General features: G+C 39.9%; 1 protein-coding gene across 1 annotated transcript in view; it reads left to right on the top strand.

Annotated features, from left to right (window-relative positions):
• FSTL5 (follistatin like 5) overlaps positions 1-20,246 on the top strand; it is a 1,180,017-nt gene that overhangs the window by 162,125 nt on the left and 997,646 nt on the right. Inside the window, exon 2 of the mRNA XM_073576841.1 lies at positions 3,543-3,671. Within this exon, the coding sequence (XP_073432942.1) occupies positions 3,549-3,671 (123 nt within the window). The 5' untranslated portion in view covers positions 3,543-3,548. The remainder of the gene's footprint in view (positions 1-3,542; positions 3,672-20,246) is intronic.

Here is a 20,246-nt window from a genome sequence, read left to right as displayed (position 1 = left end):
GGGGCTCTCCAAAGGCAACATGACACCCGCAGAACATTCCCTCAAAGTCTGCATTCCAAAACGTCACTACTTCCCTTCCGAGCCCCGACGTGTGTCCACACAGTAGTTTTCTCCCACATATGGGGCGTCAGCGTACTCAGGACAAATTGGACAACAACTTTTGGGGTTCAATTTCTCCTGTTACCCTTGGGAAAATTAAAAATTGGGGACTAATTGATCATGTTTGTGGAAAAAATACAAATATTTTATTTTCATGTCCGAGCATTATATACTTCTGTGAAGCCCTTGGTGGTTCAAAGTGCTCACCACACATCAAGATAAGTTCCTTAGGGGGTCTAGTTTCCAAAATGGGGTCATTTGTGGGGGGTTTCTACTGTTTAGGTACATTAGGGGCTCTCCAAAGGCAACATGACACCCGCAGAACATTCCCTCAAAGTCTGCATTCCAAAACGTCACTACTTCCCTTCCGAGCCCCGACGTGTGTCCATACAGTAGTTTTCTCCCATATTTGGGGCGTCAACGTTCTCAGGACAAATTGAACAACAACTTTTGGGGTTCAGTTTCTCCTGTTACCCTTGGGAAAATAAAAAATTGGGGACTAATTGATCATGTTTGTGGAAAAAATACGATTTTTTTATTTTCATGCCCGGGCATTATAAACTTTTGTGAAGCCCTTGGGGGTTCAAAGTGCTCCCCACACATCTAGATAAGTTCCTTAGGGGGTCTAGTTTCCAAAATGGGGTCATTTGTGGGGGGTTTCTACTGTTTAGGTACATTAGGGGCTATCCAAAGGCAACATGACACCCGCAGAACATTCCCTCAAAGTCTGCATTCCAAAACGTCACTACTTCCCTTCCGAGCCCCGACGTGTGTCCACACAGTAGTTTTCTCCCACATATGGGGCGTCAGCATACTCAGGACAAATTGGACAACAACTTTTGGGGTTCAATTTCTCCTGTTACCCTTGGGAAAATAAAAAAATTGGGGACTAATTGATCATGTTTGTGGAAAAAATACGATTTTTTTTATTTTCATGCCCGGGCATTATAAACTTCTGTGAAGCCCTTGTGGGTTCAAAGTGCTCACCTCACATCTAGATAAGTTCCTTAGGGGGTCTAGTTTCCAAAATGGTGTCATTTGTGGGGGGTTTCCACTGTTTAGGTACATTAGGGGCTCTCCAAAGGCAACATGACACCCGCAGACCATTCCATCAAAGTCTGCATTCCAAAACGTCACTACTTCCCTTCCGAGCCCCGACGTGTGCCCATACAGTAGTTTTCTCCCACATATGGGGTATCAGCATACTCAGGACAAATTGGACAACAACTTTTGGGGTCCAATTTCTCCTGGTACCCTTGGGAAAATGAAAAAAAATGGTGACTAAAAGATCATGTTTGTGGAAAAAATACAAATTTTTGATTTTCACGCCCGGGCGTTATAAACTTCTGTGAAGCACTGGGGGGTTCAAAGTGCTCACCACACATCTAGATAAGTTCCTTGGGGGGTCTAGTTTACAAAATGTTGTCATTTGTGGGGGGTTTCGACTGTTTTGGTACATCAGGGGTTTTCCAATCGCGACATGGTGTCCGATCTCAATTCCAGCCAAAAACGTCAAATGGCGCTGCTTCCCTTCCGAGCTCTGCCATGCGCCCAAATAGTGGTTTACCCCCACATGTGGGGTATCTGCGTACTCAGGACAAATTGCACAATAACTTTTATGGTCCTGTTACCTTTGGGAAAATACAAATTGGGGTGAAAAGATCATTTTTGTGGAAAAAATATGATTTTTTAATTGTACTGCTGTACGTTATAAACTTCTGTGAAGCCCTTGTGGGTTAAAAGTTCTCACCTCATATCTAGATAAGTTCCTTGGGGGGTCTAGTTTCCAAAATGGGGTCACTTGTAGGGGGTTTCCACTGTTTAGGTACATCAGGGGCTCTCCAAACGTGACATGGCGTCCGATCTGAATTCCAGCCAATTTTGCATTGAAAAAGTCAAACAGCGCTCCTTCCATTCTGAGCTCTGCCATGCGCCGAAACAGTCGTTCCCCCCCACATATCAGGTATCAGCGTACTCAGGACAAATTACACAATAACTTTTGCAGTCCAATTTCTCCTGTTACCCTTGGTAAAATAAAAAAAATTGAACCTGAAGTATTTTTTTTGTGAAAAAAAGTTAGATGTTCATTTTTTTTAAATATTCAAAAAAATTACTGTGACGCACCTAAATGGTTAATAAACTTCTTGTGGTTTTGAGCACCTTGAGGGGTGCAGTTTTTAGAATGGTGTCACTTTTGGGTATTTTCTATCATATAGACCCCTCAAAGTGGCTTCAAATGTGATGTGGTCCGTAAAAATAAAATGGTGTTGCAAAAATGAGAAATCGCTGGTCAATTTTTAGCCCTTATAACTTCCTAACAAAAAAAAATGTTGGTTCCAAAATTGTGCTGATGTAAAGTAAACATGTGGGAAATGTTAGTTATCAAGTTTTTTGTGTGCCGTATCTCTGTGATTTAAGGGCATAAAAATTCAAAGTTGGAAAATTGCGAAATTTTCAACATTTTCGCCAAATTTCCGTTTTTTTCACAAATAAACGCAAGTTATTTGAATGAAATTTTACCACTATCATGAAGTACAATATGTCACGAGAAAACAGTGTCAGAATCATCGGGATCCATGGAAGCGTTCCAGAGTTATGACCCCATAAAGGGACAGTGGTCAGAATTGTAAAAATTGGCCCGTCATGAACGTGCAAACCACCCTTGGGGGTGAAGGGGTTAAGTACACGATTATATTATTAAACATTGGCTCCCATTCATCATTTCTGCTTTTTCTAAGTCACTTTTTTTGTCTTGTGGTATAACTTTCTGTTTTTGATGCCAAATTCAACAAAATGGCACTGGCAATTCAAGAATTTGATGCTAAACTGATAGATCCAAAGTTGTGATAGTCCGGTTATATCTTTTTTTTCATATATCTACCTACCTACTGTCAATGTAATGCCTTTATGCATCTGTATCTGTACTTGTTCCTGCCCTGCTGCTGTAATGCTCTGAATTTCCCCATGGTGGGACGATTAAAGGATTATCTTATCTTATCTAAGTAAAAAAAAAAAACTTTCTGCCTGGAATTTTTTTTTTTTTTTTGCAAAATCGCGTTTTGGCACCAAAAGTCACTAAAATTTATGCGAAAAGATTGCCAGAGGCGAATGGAGTGAAATTGCTCCAAATTTAGTCACTTTTTAAATATTTGCAATTGATAAATCATACTAATACATCTGGAATTGCTAGACTGCCCACAAATGAAAAACAAACAGGTGAACACATAAAAAATAGACTTCCAAAAAAGGCACAAATAGAATAATGCAAGCAAAAAAAAGGCACAAAACACATTTTAGCATTTTGGGATACAATTTGAAGATTAGAGAGCCTTTCTTAATTATTTTGTTGCTGGTTGTTTGCAAAGAACTTTCTTTAAATGTTTTTTTTTCTTTAAAATTGTCTGTAAGCCTTATTGTTAATTGTCCTTTTTATGTCTTATCAGAACAAGATGTCGAGTTGGCACACAACTATTTTTTGCTTGGGGTGTTGCATCCTGCTAGTACATGGAAGAGCAGTAAAAGAAGATTTTGGCATCAAGTCTTTTCCACCATACATAAGACTACGACACAAGGTAAGACACATTTCTTTACTGCATAATTATTTTAATTAATCAGTTCAATGTTACAATTTTTATCAAGATTAGGATTCTGAATTTTGGTGATAGAGACAAAAGAGCTTCAGAATTTGTCTATAGACATGTCCTGACTTTGGTCTTTAGTTTCTATTGTGGTTCCACTCGACCAACAATAATCGCTGTGATGCATTTGGATACCTTCTGCAGCTCATTTGATGGAATGTCTGAAAATTCCAACCAGACCTTCAAACGGAAGATGTGCTGTGGCCTATAACTCCTTCAGTCCCCAAGCCTGGTTTTACCTTCATGACCAGGCCAAATTTTATTTTAAAAAAGTATCTATTTTTACATTTTTTTTTACCAAGTTCCTCTATGGGACTTTCACTTTCTGCAGTTTGAACATAGTTCTAATGCATTGGAATTCATCTGCATTGCAATGCATTAGAACAGTCAACCCTGCAGACCCAAAAGTTAGTTAAATCATGCACTGCACATGATCTAACTTACTTGCTAATGCCTGGTGACCTGGATGTTGTCATCGCAACATCAGGTCACCATGGCAACGATCAGGCCCCTGTGATGACTTCGCTGGTGTGCCGATTGGAGTTCAGAGGGGGCTACCTCCCTCTGCATGCCAGCTAAGTGCTTTGATCGCTAGCTCTGGGAGTGGTGCAAGAGCAGAATCAGCTGACACCCGGCAGCGATCTCGCTCACAGCTTGTGTGTATGTTAAATCGCCATGAGGTATCCATACATCCAAGGTTTGTAAGTACCTAGCAACCTGGATGTATGGATACTTTCAAGGTCGGGAATGGGTTAAAAGCAGACTAAGTATTAATAAGAACTTTGTGAAAAGGCCTACTAAACCTACAAATAAGTAAAGAAAGAATAAAGATAAAATAATGACCTACAGTACACATGATTCTGCAGGGATAACTACAGGCTCCTGAGACAAAATGTTAAGGGAACTCTTGTATAGAAGCATTAGGTCGGGGTCACACTGGCGAATGCAATGCGAGAAACTCGCGTGAGTGTCTTGCATCAATACCCGGCACTGCTGCTGGCACTCAGGACCATGTCTTTCTATGCAGTTGAACGCTCCGGTCCAAACCGTTAGTGGCAGTGCCGGGTACTGATGCGAGAGACTCGCGCAAGTTTCTTGCATTGCACTCACAAGTGTGACCCCGGCCTTAATGTTTCACTCCTGATTCACCTAGTGTTTGGGTTCTCGTTCTCACTGAAGAGCATTAGGTCAGTCTCTCTTGATTTTCATTACAGTCAAAGTGGTGGTTTCTTTTTTTAGCAAATTTCTTCCCAGATAAATACATAGCGACACTTTGCAATATAATTGTGTTTGAGTGTTATTTAAAATGCTCATTTCATGATTATCTTGCCATGTAAACACTCTGCTGATCACTCAGCCAAATCTGCTCATATATCAGGTAAAATGATCTTTTGTACAGTGAAAAAAAAATCATCATTCTAGTAAACAGGACCCACACTGCCGAGAACCATGGCAGCCATGGCGGCCTATATTAGATCGCTTAGCGAGCATCGTTTACTTTGGTCTGACAGTGCAGACAGGCACAATCATTGATTGGTAAAATGTTACTGATAGGCGGTTGTGTTGTGCTGCTGGTCGGTCCATACAAACAGACCTCTAGTCTTTCTACAAGCCTATTCTTTGCTTGTCCGTAATACTTGTGTGGAATAGAAGACGGTAATGGAAATTAAAGCCTCCGGAGTACCCTATAGTTTATTATTCCAATCCCTAACTTCTGGAATATAATGTGAAACAGAGCTAGTTCAAGGATGAGAATATCATAGTTATTTCTTTCTACTTCTACCCTCGCAGTATTTATGTATTGGTTCCAACGACAACCAGTCACCACAATTTAAAGTGCATTGGAAGACACAACTCGGCTCTACTATTGTTACGTCACAGTGAACCAGATCAGAAACTATAAAGTGTCACAAATAACAGCAAGGGATTTTTACAATAAACAGAGAGATTGTCTAAGGCTAGTTTCACACTAGCGTTTATTTCCTGCAGTGCACGGCGCCGCTAAGCCCCGCCCCCTCCTGGCTCCCTGCCCGCCCCATCCGGTCATCGCCGGTGTGCGCTGAACGCAGCATGTTGCATTTTGGCGCACACGGCGCACCTTCAAAAGTGCGCAGCGCACACTAAAATCCTACTAGCGCACGGCCAGCGCACGATCTGCGCACCCTATGCTAAAGATAGGGTGCGCAGATCGCAAGCGTTCATGTGGTAGGCGCCGATGACCAGATGGGGCGGGCAGGGAGCCGGGAGGGGGCGGGGCTTAGCGGCGCCATGCGCTGCAGGAAATAAACGCTAGTGTGAAACTAGCCTAATACAGAAGAAAATATTTAGCGAAATGATAAATGGGTCACAGCAATATAAAGTGCAAAATTCTATTTATCTTGACTCCATCTGATATGATGAAAATAGCTCTAAAAGAAAGAAAAAATTGGAATCTATGTTTTTTTTTTAAAGCTAGTCTGAGGAACACGCTGTGCCATAAAATAGTTGCTTGATTACTCAGCAGGATTTTTGTGTTTTTTTCTTGTGTGTTGTTTGAGAGCTTTGAAAAACACAGATTTAATATATAATAGTGGTCTCTTAGATATCAGCCAATATATCTATCAGTAGCTCAGCATACCATATGGCATTCAGTACAAACTATCTCATCACATTCTGACATAATGCATCAAAGTTTGGAAAACCTTCTGCAATTCCGCAATGACAAATCTAAGAGAAATAATAAAAAACAAGCTAAGAATCATGAGCTGCACAGTATATTTCAGTGTCACATGTGGGAAAGTTGTCATTGATGCATCATAGCCATACTGAGAAACATTAAAAACACTTGTATGATAAATCATTGAATGAGAGTAATACTTATGAGAGATAAGCCGAGTTTTTCTCCTACAGACAGTCATGATCTCTGCCCAATGTAAATATGCCGGCGTTGACATTTTTAAGACCTAAAAAATACTGTTGGTCAGCAATATACCCCACCCAGAGGATATGCTCCTGACAATAATAAAAGTGAATGGGAATTAATAATCGTACAAATCACCAATGCTTGGAAAATTAAACAATCTTGCGCGTTTACACCCATATTTTACTGGACAACCCACAATAGATAACACACGTAAACCATATGTGGAACTATTGTTTAATCCAATTAATTATAAAATGTAAGCATCTTTTTAAACCATTTTTTTGTCTAAGGATATTTTTTCTTAAAGAGAATCTGTGACCAGGATTTTGCTGTGTAATTTGAGAGCTGCATGTTGTAGGGTCAGAGAGCCTGATTCCAGTGATGTCTGACTTACTAGACTGCTTGGTGCATTGAATACTGATCTGTGTATAACGCCGCCCAAATGCTTGATTGACAGCTACCTGTGTACACTGTTCATTGTCAACAAGCTGTCAATCAGTGGACGGAGCAGAAAGGGTTGTTGTACAGATTATTTGAAATTCCTGGATTTAGATACCTAGTCCTTCAGTGATAATCTCTTGCTGATAAAGCACTGATTGTATTGCCACTGCAGCAAACTTATAAGTAAGTGACACATTGTTGGAGTCAGGCTCTTTGCCTCTTCATCACGCTGCTCTTAGATGAAATAAAAACTGCTGACAGATTCCTTTTAAGTAGACCTGTTAGACTTGTTCAGTGAGGGCATAGGCTCTGTACTGTCGTGTCAGGTAAGTCAACTCTTCATATGTACAATTGGCTACTATATAATGTATATTTTTTAATGAAATCGGTGCCAGGTTTTTACTACCCAATTTGAGAGCAGCATGATGAAGAGGCAGAAACACTGATTCCAGCAACGTATCACTTATTGGCCTGCTTGCTGTACTGTACTTTTGATAAAATCAGTTTTATCTGCTGCAGATCTTCAGTTTACTGACTGCTGAGCTCTGTATAACTCCGCCCACTCCACTGATTGGCTGCTTTTTGTGTATACTCTTCATGGGCAGAAAGCTGCCAATCAGTGGTGGGGGTGAGGTTACACAGAGCTCATGAATATGGAGGACTATATGGGAGCAGATTTATAAGTCCACTAGTGATTTTATTACTACTACAACAAGCAGTCCAGTAAGTGACACATCTCCGGAATCCAGGGTCTTTGCCTGTACATTATGCTGCTCTCAGATTACGTTCTAAACGCTTGGTAACCGATTCCCTTTGAAGTGCTTACATGGCTTGGGGCTGTTATGATGTTAATGATTTTGATTAGTTTTATTGCCTTTTTGCAGTGTGTCCTTAGGTTCCAATCCAAACAGTGGCAACATCAGCATGAAGTTTGTAGGTTTTTTATGTTTTGTTTGGCGCTTTACTAAGAAACAGATAAATAAAAATGAATGTGACTTAACAGTACCAATGTATTTATTGAAGAATATCTTTAAAAAACCCGAAAATCAAAAAACATTGCAAAATATGTGCATATTCTCATGATGATGTGTTTTGGTGGCATTTTGGTTGCAGATCTCTTGACATTATGTTGGTCCCAGCGGGTAGTTAAGAGTAATTGCACCAATAAAAAAGCCTCTCTAACCCACATTACCTGCACATACCCTGGACAGCAGACACATATCTCAATTAGGAGATGGTGTTTTGTGCTTCCCATATTCATTCATTAGTTTTATTATGTGTCATTTGATTTTCTATCTTATTTTTGGTGACTAACAGCTATAAATGCACCAATTATGGGACCTGTTTAGCTGGGAATTTGTCTTTTGTGATTTTAGTATATTATAGTACTTTACAGTCAGGTGTTGCTCTGAGTGTTTAGTTCTTCACCGTTTTGCACGTTCCCTTTGTATAAAATGCGATAAGTGTATTATTAAGTAATCAGTTTGTACAGTAGAGGCATATGGGCATATTTGGCGTATAGTAAAAGGCCCATATTGAAGTTTAGTTAGAACATTGCTTGGTAGTTAAGTATAATTTCACGTTTTTTGAAAACAGCAGCATTCTTCCATCTGTAGACTAGGCACGTGCATTCTGTCAGCCGGGAGAGCAGAGGGCAGTCGCGATGTGCCCACAGTCACCATGACGGCTCTTTTACTGTCTCTATAGACAGAATTACTATGCTAATGAATGTTTTTCTTTCTAATCTCTGTTATAGTTAGTACATAAATAGGTTCAGCAGCTGCTTAGCAACAGCATGGCTACAAATGGCTGACAATGCTGGCCCTCCACATTTTGGGTGACATTTGACTGTTCACTATAGATAGACAAGAATGGCTGTTAGTCTATAATTTTACCCCCAGTGAAGCATGGTGGAGGCTGCATTATGATTTGGGGTCTGTTTTTCAGCAGCTGAAATTTGGACTTTAGGCAAGGGAATTCTGAAAAGTTCCAAATATCAGTCAGCTTTGCAACAAAACCTTCGAGCTGAAAAGCTCAAGATGAAGAATTTTACCTTTCAGCACGACGACATAGATCATACCTCCAAATCAATGAAAGAATGACTTCACCAGAAGAAATTCAACATTTTGGAATGTCTCAACCAGAACCCAGACCTGATTACAAGTGAAAATCTGTGGGTTGAAATAAAATGGGCTGTACACAGGAGATGCTCTTTTCCTATGGAGCTTAACAGGAGCTGAACTCTGAATCTAAGAGGACTAAATAATTAAGAACATCAGTTTTCCAGGAATGTGAAATTATTTTTGCAGAGACAACAAAGGCAAAAGATGCAATTATGTTAATGTATGATGAATAAGTATGCCATTGCATGCCTAAACCTCTAACATTGCAATAATCCTCAAGTCTGATATATTTAGAGTAATATTTTCCCTTGCATGGTTCCTTAAACCTGGCACATTCTGTGCACTTCATGTCACTCAGTAGCTATAATTTGAATTACATTTCATTTGAAAACATTTGTACTGTAACCAAATATAATCTATTATGGAAGTAAGCAGCGTAATGATCAGCATTACTTTTCCTCAATGGTTTCAAGGTACAGGTAACAATTACCATGCACTTTGAGCAGTAATAGCTGTTGAGAGAGATTTTCTAACCTGTGGTGACATCTGTAGATGAAGTTCTTGGATATAATCGTAATTCGACATTAAGTGGGTTAATATAAAGCGCTCTTTACAATATACTCAACAGGAAAAGTGGCACAAATGAATTTAACAAAAAAGAGGACCCATGACATTGGAGGCCCAACCATCTGTTTACAAGACAGAGCCTTTTCTTTCTTGTCCCTGACATATAGATTCAGGCCCGGATTTAGGGGGGCCCAAGGGGCCCAGGCCCTGGGCCACCCACCAAGTGGGGGCCTCCCACCAATATGGGGATAAATATCTCAAAACATGTAAAATACACGTCTCTCTTTGCTGTGAATCATTTCTAAAGATAAAAAAAGAGAAACTATTGAAAGTGTAGGGACCTGGCTACGGTACTACATCTCAGTGGCTGGCGCAGAGTGGCAGAGTCATGGCACCTGCGTCAGCATCCACTGACCTGGCTGGCCAGACTTCCTTAGTATCTGTACCTAATGCTTAGCTTATGGCATGCGACAGCCTTCTCCGATCCCAGCAGAAGCTTCTAGGCGCTCCGCGCTACCTATTCAGCTATATCGCTCCCTCGGATTAGATCAGATGAGAGTTTGTTCAGTTCAGCTACCTTTGAGGAAGGAGGCGGAGCCACGATGTCGGGCGTGAGAAGAGGTTTCTCCACCGCGGAGCACGGCAGGACTTCACTCTGGATCTTCAGTCACAGAATGAAGTGGTTCAATCTTCACAGTGTCACGGTGGGTGGGTATGATCTGTGTGTGTGTGTCTGTCTGTCTGTGTGTGTGTGTCTGTGTGTGTCTGTCTGTGTATCTTTCTTGCAGCTCCTGTCCTACACAGTACCATACTGTATATACAGGTCCACACTATATCCTGCATTACAGTGTGTATACTGTATGTATATAATGTGGAACTGTTTACAGTATAGTGCAGTGTATACACTTTATACAGCCCCTTAGCCTCTATTCTATATACAGCCAGCCCAGCAACAGCCTCTGATATATACAGCCAGGTAAACAGCCTCTGATATATACAACCTGGCAGCAGCCCCTCATATATATACAGCCCAACAGCAGCTTCTAATATATAAAGCCCAGCAGCATCCCCATATATATACTGCCCAGCAGAAGCCTCTCATACATATACAGCCCAGCAAAAGCCTCTCATATACAGCCCAGCAGCAGCCTCTGACATATAGAGCTCCGCAGCAGTCTTTGATATAGACAGTCCAAATTTCTACAATATACATACATACATATGTACATATTTTAATCTTTAATTCATTTCAGGACTTCAAGGGTTGACAAGGTCATTTTGTTACTTTTAGATTACCATCATGGACAATCGTGAAGGAGATAGGCACAGACATCGCACAAGAATTTGGGAGTCTGGGGCTTCTAAAAGACGTAAGGCAAAAGAAGCAACAATGAAATCAACAGAAGAGATAGCGAAGACAACAAAATTGGACAAGTTCTTCACTATTCATTCAAGGCAAGTGTCGGAAAGGAGTAATGACCTTGTAAAATCTGATCAACCTGACAATGCTTCAGTGGAAATGGTTGTTGATCCTGGCAAAAAAAAGGCTGAAGTAGTAAAGTGTACATCTGAAGAACACAAAGAAAAGGAGACTGCTAGTGACACATCTTATGAAGAAGGTAAAGTTGAGGGCCCACCAGGGAGCGATGACATTAGACTTTGGCCATCCATTATTTCGGAACAGATGCAAGATTACTGGCTGAAAAGGGGTGTATCAACAATCCAGCACTGTGATGAAAGTTTGTTCATTGCACACTCGGTTCAGCAACCTAGAAAGGACCGCAATATTCCAAGGATGTGCATGCTTGGGCTTTTCCGTCGTCAAAATCATAATGAAGAAGTCATAATGAGGAATTGGTTATGCTTCTCTCCCTCTAAAGGATGCATTTACTGCTTCACGTGCAAATTGATGTGCTTTATTACAGCATCTGAGTCTTCTCAGCTTTCGTCTAATGGATTCTGTGATTGGAAACATTCACAAGAACGTATAAAAAGTCATTGGAACACCTGAACTCTACAATTGCTTTCAATATGAGGTTAAAAGCGATTGGGCAAATTGATACGGAGCTAACACAACAGGTCGAGGCTCAGGAGCATTATTGGAGGTCAGGTCAGTATTGAAACGAGTAATAAATGTTATTCAGTTTATTGCCGAGTGTGGCTTAGCATTTAGAGGAGATAGCGAATTGGTTGGATCGCCTAGAAATGGAAACTTTCTGGGCATTCTTGAACTCATCGCCCAGTACGACGACTTGCTTGCACAGCATATCAAAACTCAAGCCAGGGTCTTACAAACTACCTGTTATCTACAATTATGGAAGAAATGATCAATGTAATGGGTGAACAAGTCCTCAGAGAAATTATTTCTCGAGTTAACAAATCAAAATACTACTCCATCTCTTTGGACTCCACACCCGATGCAGCTCACGTTGACCAAATAACCCTTGTATTGAGGTATTTGGAGAAAGATGGCCCTGTGGAACTCTTGTAACATTCATGACAAACAAAGACCATGGCGCTCAAGACATGTTCAATGCCTTGTTGGAATTTTTGAAGAGACATGACCTAGACCTGGGAAATTGCCGCGGTCAAAGTTTTGACAATGCATCTGCAATGAGTGGCAAATGTAACGGCCTGCAAGCCAAAAGTGAGAGAGAAGAAAAATCTTGCATCCTGGATTCCTTGTATGGCACTCTCTTTAAATCTGGTTGCTAAAAATATTGTAGAAAGCTGCTTGAGTGCTGTACATTTTTTTGACTTCCTTGAAAAGCTGTTCCTCTTCTTCACAGTTTCAATGCATCAGCATCATCTCTTGACTGAGGCTTTGAAAAATATTGACTCAGCAACAGCATTGAGTCTCAAACGTGTCACAACAATGCATTGGTCCTGCAGAGCAGACGTTACTAAGGCCCTTAAGCATGACTATCAGTAGAATAAAGATGTACTTAAACAGATTGCTGATGACTTTGAAGAAAAAGCTGTGTATGGTGTGAAGCAGAAAGACTGTTAAGACAAATGAATCAGCTTGAAATTTGTATTAATACCACCTTCTGGAATAAAATCCTGCAAAGAACAGATGCTACTAGTTAAAATTTACAACACGCAAAACTCGATCTAAACACTGCTGTGGCGTCACTGACCAGCTCAAAAAACTATGTCGCATCAAAGCGTGACTCCTTCAAAATTTATGAGAAGCAAGGCGAAGAGCTGTCTGGTTCATCTGAGTATGTTCAGATGATAACTCGACACAGGCGCCGAAACGTGTGTCTCAATCCATTGGATTATGGCCGTATGGAAGATGCACAACTCAGCCCTTCTGAAAAATACAGAACAGAAACTTTCTTGCCTATCATTGATCACTTTATCGCTTCTCTTAACCAATGTCCTCAAGCATATAAAGATATATCAAGCAAATTAAGCTTTTTTAGCCCTCTGAAAGAACTGTCTTCAGATGAGCTTAAGGCCACAGCAGGGCAACTCGTCAGGTCTTACTCAGATGACTTGGACATTACATTTATCGATGAACTGTGACAGTTTGTAACATTTGCAAATTTATTCACAGACGAGGAGCCAAAAGATATCAGCACTGAACTTTTCATGTACAAGCTTATCATGTAAAAGGTTGTGCAGGACACTTTCCCAAATATTGAGATAGCGCTAAGGATATAGCTAATTTTGATGGCAGTGGTGAGCGTTCCTTCTCAAAACTCAAATTAGTTTAAAACCGATTAAGGACATCCATGACCCCGCTACCTCCTTCTCTCTCACCACTACTGGTGATATCACCTCAACAAACACCGGAACTGCTGCAACCCACCAACGTACTGTCTCCTTCACCACCATCCTGTAGCATGTAAGCCGGAAAGGGCAGGGTCCTCTCTCCCCTCTGTATCAGTCTGTCATTGTTAGTTTGTTTACTGTAAGTGATATCTGTAATTTGTATGTAACCCCTTCTCATGTACAGCACCATGGAACCAATGGTGCTATATAAATAAATAATAATAGTAATAATAATAATAATAATAATGAAGCAGGAACGACTTGTAAATTTGGCTATCATGAGCATCGAGTCAGATATACTGTGTGAATTGGACTTTAGTGACATCATTAGTGATTTTGCAGCACGAAAATCAAGGAAAGTGCCTGGATTGTAAAAAATGAATGATTTTACCTGAATTACTCTGTGTAAATGATTTTTTTAAATAAACTTGCGTTCATTTCATTTTGTGTTTTTGCATTACATATTGCAACACCTTGAAAAATGGGCCTCTCAACAAAATGGGCCCCGGGCCACCCACCTCTTAAATCCGGCCCTGTATAGAATTGAAGAAGACTCAGTCTTATAAATTAACTGAATTGAACCTAGCAGATATATGGCACTGAACCAGTATGCCTTAGCATTTTGGAAGTCCAGAAAATGTGCATGATACAGTAATAGGTAAAATCTATAGATTATATAAACGACAAGGACATTTATGTATACAAACATATGTAGAAATGCACAAATTCTAGGTACATCATAACTTTTTTCCCTAGATTATAATCATAAAAAAGTGTATTAAGCAACATTGATCCACTAATCTTAAATCCACATTCACACATTTAGTTTTTGGTCAGTATTTTACCTCAGTATTTGTAAGCCAAAACCAGAAATGGAACAATTAGAGAAAAAGTATAATAGAAACATGTGCACCACTTCTGTATTCTTCACCCACTCCTGGTTTTGGCTTACAAACAATGGTGTAAAGTGCTAACCAAATGTTGAACGTGTGAACATGACCTGAGAATAGAGCTTTAGATTGTGCAGTTTGAACAGAGGGGTTGCCCCACATGAGCACCACAACTCAATTCATTGCATATTGGACTGCCAGAGATAGTAGGCAGTGTACTCAAAATCTCCAGCAGCTCCTTAAACAGTGAATGCAATAATTAACCCAATATTCCCACACTCTCATTTTATAGGCTAGGAATATGACTAGTTCATTTCAACAGTAATAGCAGAAAAAAATTGCTGGAATACTCCCATGCAATTATCCAACTACAAAAGCAACCGATGCAGTAACTAGAAGCCATCAAATTAGTGTACAAACAAATTTTATTGAAATACCATTAAAATATTTAATAATGCATTTTTAAAGGTCAATCAAAGATGAATTGATGTGGAGGAAAACAAATGCCACAGCAATTCCATAACATAATCAGATTCAAGTGAAGTAGATAATAAAATCAATTTACACCCTTGCCACTACTTAGAAAATTCATTATAAAACTTCAGGGCTTGACGAGATATAGCGGTATACTTCAGCACCTAATGGATCAGAGACGATATTCAATATAAATATAAATTGCAGTACTTACCAGTGAAAAATTGCTGGACCCTCCATGCTACCCCAATGTGCGTTTGACACATTCCTTCCTCAAGGGCCTTTTATGATGCACTCTTAAATATTTTGATAGTATTTGAATAAAATTTATTTTTTGTCACTAATTTGGTTGATTCTAGTTACTCCATTGGTGGCTTTTGTAGGCAGATAATGAACAGACTAAAGTATAACTATTCCATTCCAGTAACCTCTCTGGATTGTGAGGGTGCCCTGGAATAGGTGATTATTTGCTCTATTGGGACAACCATTTTTAACATCTTGGATGGTTTTTGTCTCATATTGAAAAATATGATAAAAGTCTTCCTGTTTGATATGAATTATAAATTGCTTTTTTCCGATTTAGTTAACATGGGAATGTGTGCGTTATCAGAAAGGAGATGATATATCAGAAAGTGATAGTATGGTAATGTGGCAATATAGCTGTGATGGAGACAGCGATAGAAGTACCTTGGTAGGAAACAGCCATAATATGGCATACCTAGTTTTATAAGTCTGTAAGTAGGCAACAGGTCCAAAGTATATGAATCAAAAGGCATTTTTTTCTGCCACAATGCTAGCATGTGGTGGAGGAAAACCATAGTATTTAATCACTTGGCAAATCTATTCCACCAGGTATGGAACCTGAAATTATTTTCTTGACATATTGGTAAAATTTATTTTTTTTAATTTTTCCTCTATTTTCCTTTCAAGAACAGGAAGTTTGAAGAATCATTTTCCACTTAAATAGGAAAGTGTGGAACCAAGCCATTTGTAGATGCTACTGTAGAAAGTAATTGTTGCACTGGGCTCTGGTAGAAGCAAAGTGTTGGAATATGTTTGGTGCAACAACTAGAGTTGAGCGATACCATCCGATACTTCAAAGTATCGTATCGGATGGTATCGGCCGATCTTTAAAAAAAGTATCGGTATCGCCGATTCCGATACCGGAAGTCCCATTCAAGTCTATGGGACTTCCGGTATCGGAATAAGAAAAACCCTTTCCTGCCCTTGTACAGCCTCTCTGGGGTCTGTACGGGCCTTTCGGGGGGCTGTGCCGGCCTGCCAGGGGGTCTGTGCAGGCTCCGGTGGTCTGTGCCGGCCTGCCGGTGGTCTGTGCAGGCTCCGGGGGGCTGTGCCGGCCTGCCGGGGGGCTGTGCCGGCCTGCCGGGGGGCTGTGCCGGCCTGCCAGGGGGTCTGTGCAGGCTCCGGTGGTCTGTGCCGGCCTGCCGGTGGTCTGTGCAGGCTCCGGGGGGCTGTGCCGGCCTGCCGGTGGTCTGTGCAGGCTCCGGGGGTCTGTGCAGGCATCGTCCGATGGGACTACAAGTCCCATCTGGCGATGCCTGCTACCATGACAGTGATTGACACATTAGCCAATGATGGGACAGTAGTAGTCCCATCATCCGGCTAATGTGTTAAATGTAAAAAAAAAAAAAAAAAAAAAAATTACATGCTACATTCATACTACATACTACATACATGCTACATTCATACTACATACTACATACATGCTACATTCATACTACATGCAACATACATACTACATATATACTACATGCATGCTACATATATACTACATGCATGCTACATACATACTACATGATACATACTACATATATACTACATGCATGCTACATACATACTACATATATACTACATGCATGCTACATACATACTACATGCTACATGCATGCTACATACATACTACATGCTACATGCATGCTACATACATACTACATACATGCTACATATATACTACATACATACTACATATATACTACATGCATGCTACATATATACTACATGCATGCTACATACATACTACATATATACTACATGCATGCTACATACATACTACATGCTACATGCATGCTACATATATACTACATACATGCTACATATATACTACATACATACTACATATATACTACATGCATGCTACATACATACTACATATATACTACATGCATGCTACATACATACTACATGCTACATGCATGCTACATACATACTACATACATGCTACATATATACTACATACATACTACATATATACTACATACATACCACATACATACTACATGCATGCTACATATATACTACATGCATGCTACATACATACTACATATATACTACATGCATGCTACATACATACTACATGCTACATGCATGCTACATACATACTACATGCTACATACATACCACATATATACTACATACATACAATACATTCATACAATACATACATAGACATACAGTACATATAACATAGAGTAACATACTTACCAATACTTGTCACATTGTTCCCCGAAGCCATTGTCGTCTACGGAATAAATATTAACATAACAAACCACAAAAATACTCACCCACGATCCGAAGCAGTCCACGAGTGTGTCCCACGACGATCTTGGGTAGAGAACTGCAGCATCAGCTGATGCTGCCGTTCTCTACGGGCTGCAGGAATCCAATGACGGAAGGTAGGTATCCTTCCGCACTGTATTCCTCCGCCACTTAAAAAAAAAAAAAGTCCCTAGTCTCACTTTATGCCATTGCTGTGTGGGAATTTCCCACACAGCAATGGCATAAAGTGAGACTAGGGACTTTTTTTTTTTTAAGTGGCGGAGGAATACAGTGCGGAAGGATACCTACCTTCCGTCATTGGATTCCTGCAGCCCGTAGAGAACGGCAGCATCATCTGATGCTGCAGTTCTCTACCCAAGATCGTCGTGGGACACACTCGTGGACTGCTTCGGATCGTGGGTGAGTATTTTTGTGGTTTGTTATGTTAATATTTATTCCGGAAAGACAATGGCTTCGGGGAACAATGTGACAAGTATTGGTAAGTATGTTACTCTATGTTATATGTACTGTATGTCTATGTATGTATTGTATGAATGTATTGTATGTATGTAGTATATATGTGGTATGTATGTAGCATGTAGTATGTATGTAGTATGTATGTAGCATGCATGTAGCATGTAGTATGTATGTAGCATGCATGTAGTATATATGTAGTATGTATGTAGCATGCATGTAGTATATATGTAGCATGTATGTAGTATGTATGTGGTATGTATGTAGCATGTAGTATATATGTAGCATGCATGTAGTATATATGTAGTATGTATGTAGTATGTATGTAGCATGTATGTAGTATATATGTAGTATGTATGTAGTATATATGTAGCATGTATGTAGTATATATGTAGTATGTATGTAGTATATATGTAGCATGCATGTAGTATATATGTAGTATGTATGTAGTATATATGTAGCATGCATGTAGTATATATGTAGTATGTATGTAGTATATATGTAGCATGCATGTAGTATATATGTAGTATGTATGTAGTATATATGTAGCATGCATGTAGTATATATGTAGTATGTATGTAGTATATATGTAGCATGTATGTAGTATGTATGTAGCATGCATGTAGCATGTAGTATGTATGTAGCATGCATGTAGTATATATGTAGTATGTATGTAGCATGCATGTAGTATATATGTAGCATGCATGTAGTATATATGTAGTATGTATGTAGTATATATGTAGCATGTATGTAGTATGTATGTAGCATGCATGTAGCATGTAGTATGTATGTAGCATGCATGTAGTATATATGTAGTATGTATGTAGCATGTATGTAGTATATATGTAGTATGTATGTAGTATATATGTAGCATGTATGTAGTATATATGTAGTATGTATGTAGTATATATGTAGCATGCATGTAGTATATATGTAGTATGTATGTAGTATATATGTAGCATGTATGTAGTATGTATGTAGCATGCATGTAGCATGTAGTATGTATGTAGCATGCATGTAGTATATATGTAGTATGTATGTAGCATGTATGTAGTATATATGTAGTATGTATGTAGTATATATGTAGCATGTATGTAGTATATATGTAGTATGTATGTAGTATATATGTAGCATGCATGTAGTATATATGTAGTATGTATGTAGTATATATGTAGCATGCATGTAGTATATATGTAGTATGTATGTAGTATATATGTAGCATGTATGTAGTATGTATGTAGCATGCATGTAGCATGTAGTATGTATGTAGCATGCATGTAGTATATATGTAGTATGTATGTAGTATGTATGTGGTATGTATGTAGCATGTAGTATATATGTAGCATGCATGTAGTATGTATGTAGTATGTATGTAGTATGTATGTAGCATGCAGTATGTATGTAGTATGTATGTAGTATATATGTAGTATGTATGTAGCATGTATGTAGTATATATGTAGTATGTATGTAGCATGTAGTATGTATGTAGTATTTTTTTTTTTTTTTTTTAACATTTAACACATTAGCCGGATGATGGGACTACTACTGTCCCATCATTGGCTAATGTGTCAATCACTGTCATGGTAGCAGGCATCGCCCGATGGGACTTGTAGTCCCATCGGACGATGCTTGCACAGACCCCCGGACATCAGCACAGCCCCCCGGCAGGCCGGCACAGCCCCCCGGCAGGCCGGTACAGACCCCCACAGGGTGCACAGCCCCCCGGCAGGCCGGCAGAGACCCCGGGCAGTCCACACAGCCCCCCGGCAGGCCGGCACAGCCCCCCGGCAGGCCGGCAGAGACCCCCGGAAGGCCCGAAATGACGGCGCATCATGATGCGCACACACCGCGCATCATGATGACGTCAGGCCGTCAATCAACTGAACTTCCGATTCCGATGCCGAATTCCGATATTGAAAAAATATCGGAAGTCGGTATCGGAATTCCGATACAGCAAGTATCGGCCGATACCCGATACTTGCGGTATCGGAATGCTCAACACTAGCAACAACAACTCCTTTCCTGTCTATGAGTGTTTGTGTGCTGATCATAAAGTTAGAACAAAAAACTCCCAGAAGCTCACACAGGGAGAGCCTGTGACTGTATTTTCTATTTTCCAGTGTCTGTGTATGAGAGTAGCAGCCTGCTGTAGATACTGTACAGGTAGAGACACACAAATGATTTATTCCTGATCTATTAAGCTTATCATGTATTGTTCCTGTTTGTTCCTGAATAAAGAAGCTCTGTTGTCACAAACTTGGAGAGTATCCTGAATAATCCACTGACAGCAGGTTATGGGCCC

This window comes from Dendrobates tinctorius, unplaced genomic scaffold, assembly GCF_039654945.1.
Source record: "Dendrobates tinctorius isolate UK_male_01 unplaced genomic scaffold, ASM3965494v1 ptg000008l, whole genome shotgun sequence".
NCBI classification, from domain to species: Eukaryota; Metazoa; Chordata; class Amphibia; order Anura; family Dendrobatidae; genus Dendrobates; species Dendrobates tinctorius.
This window is presented reverse-complemented; position numbering and strand designations above follow the sequence as displayed.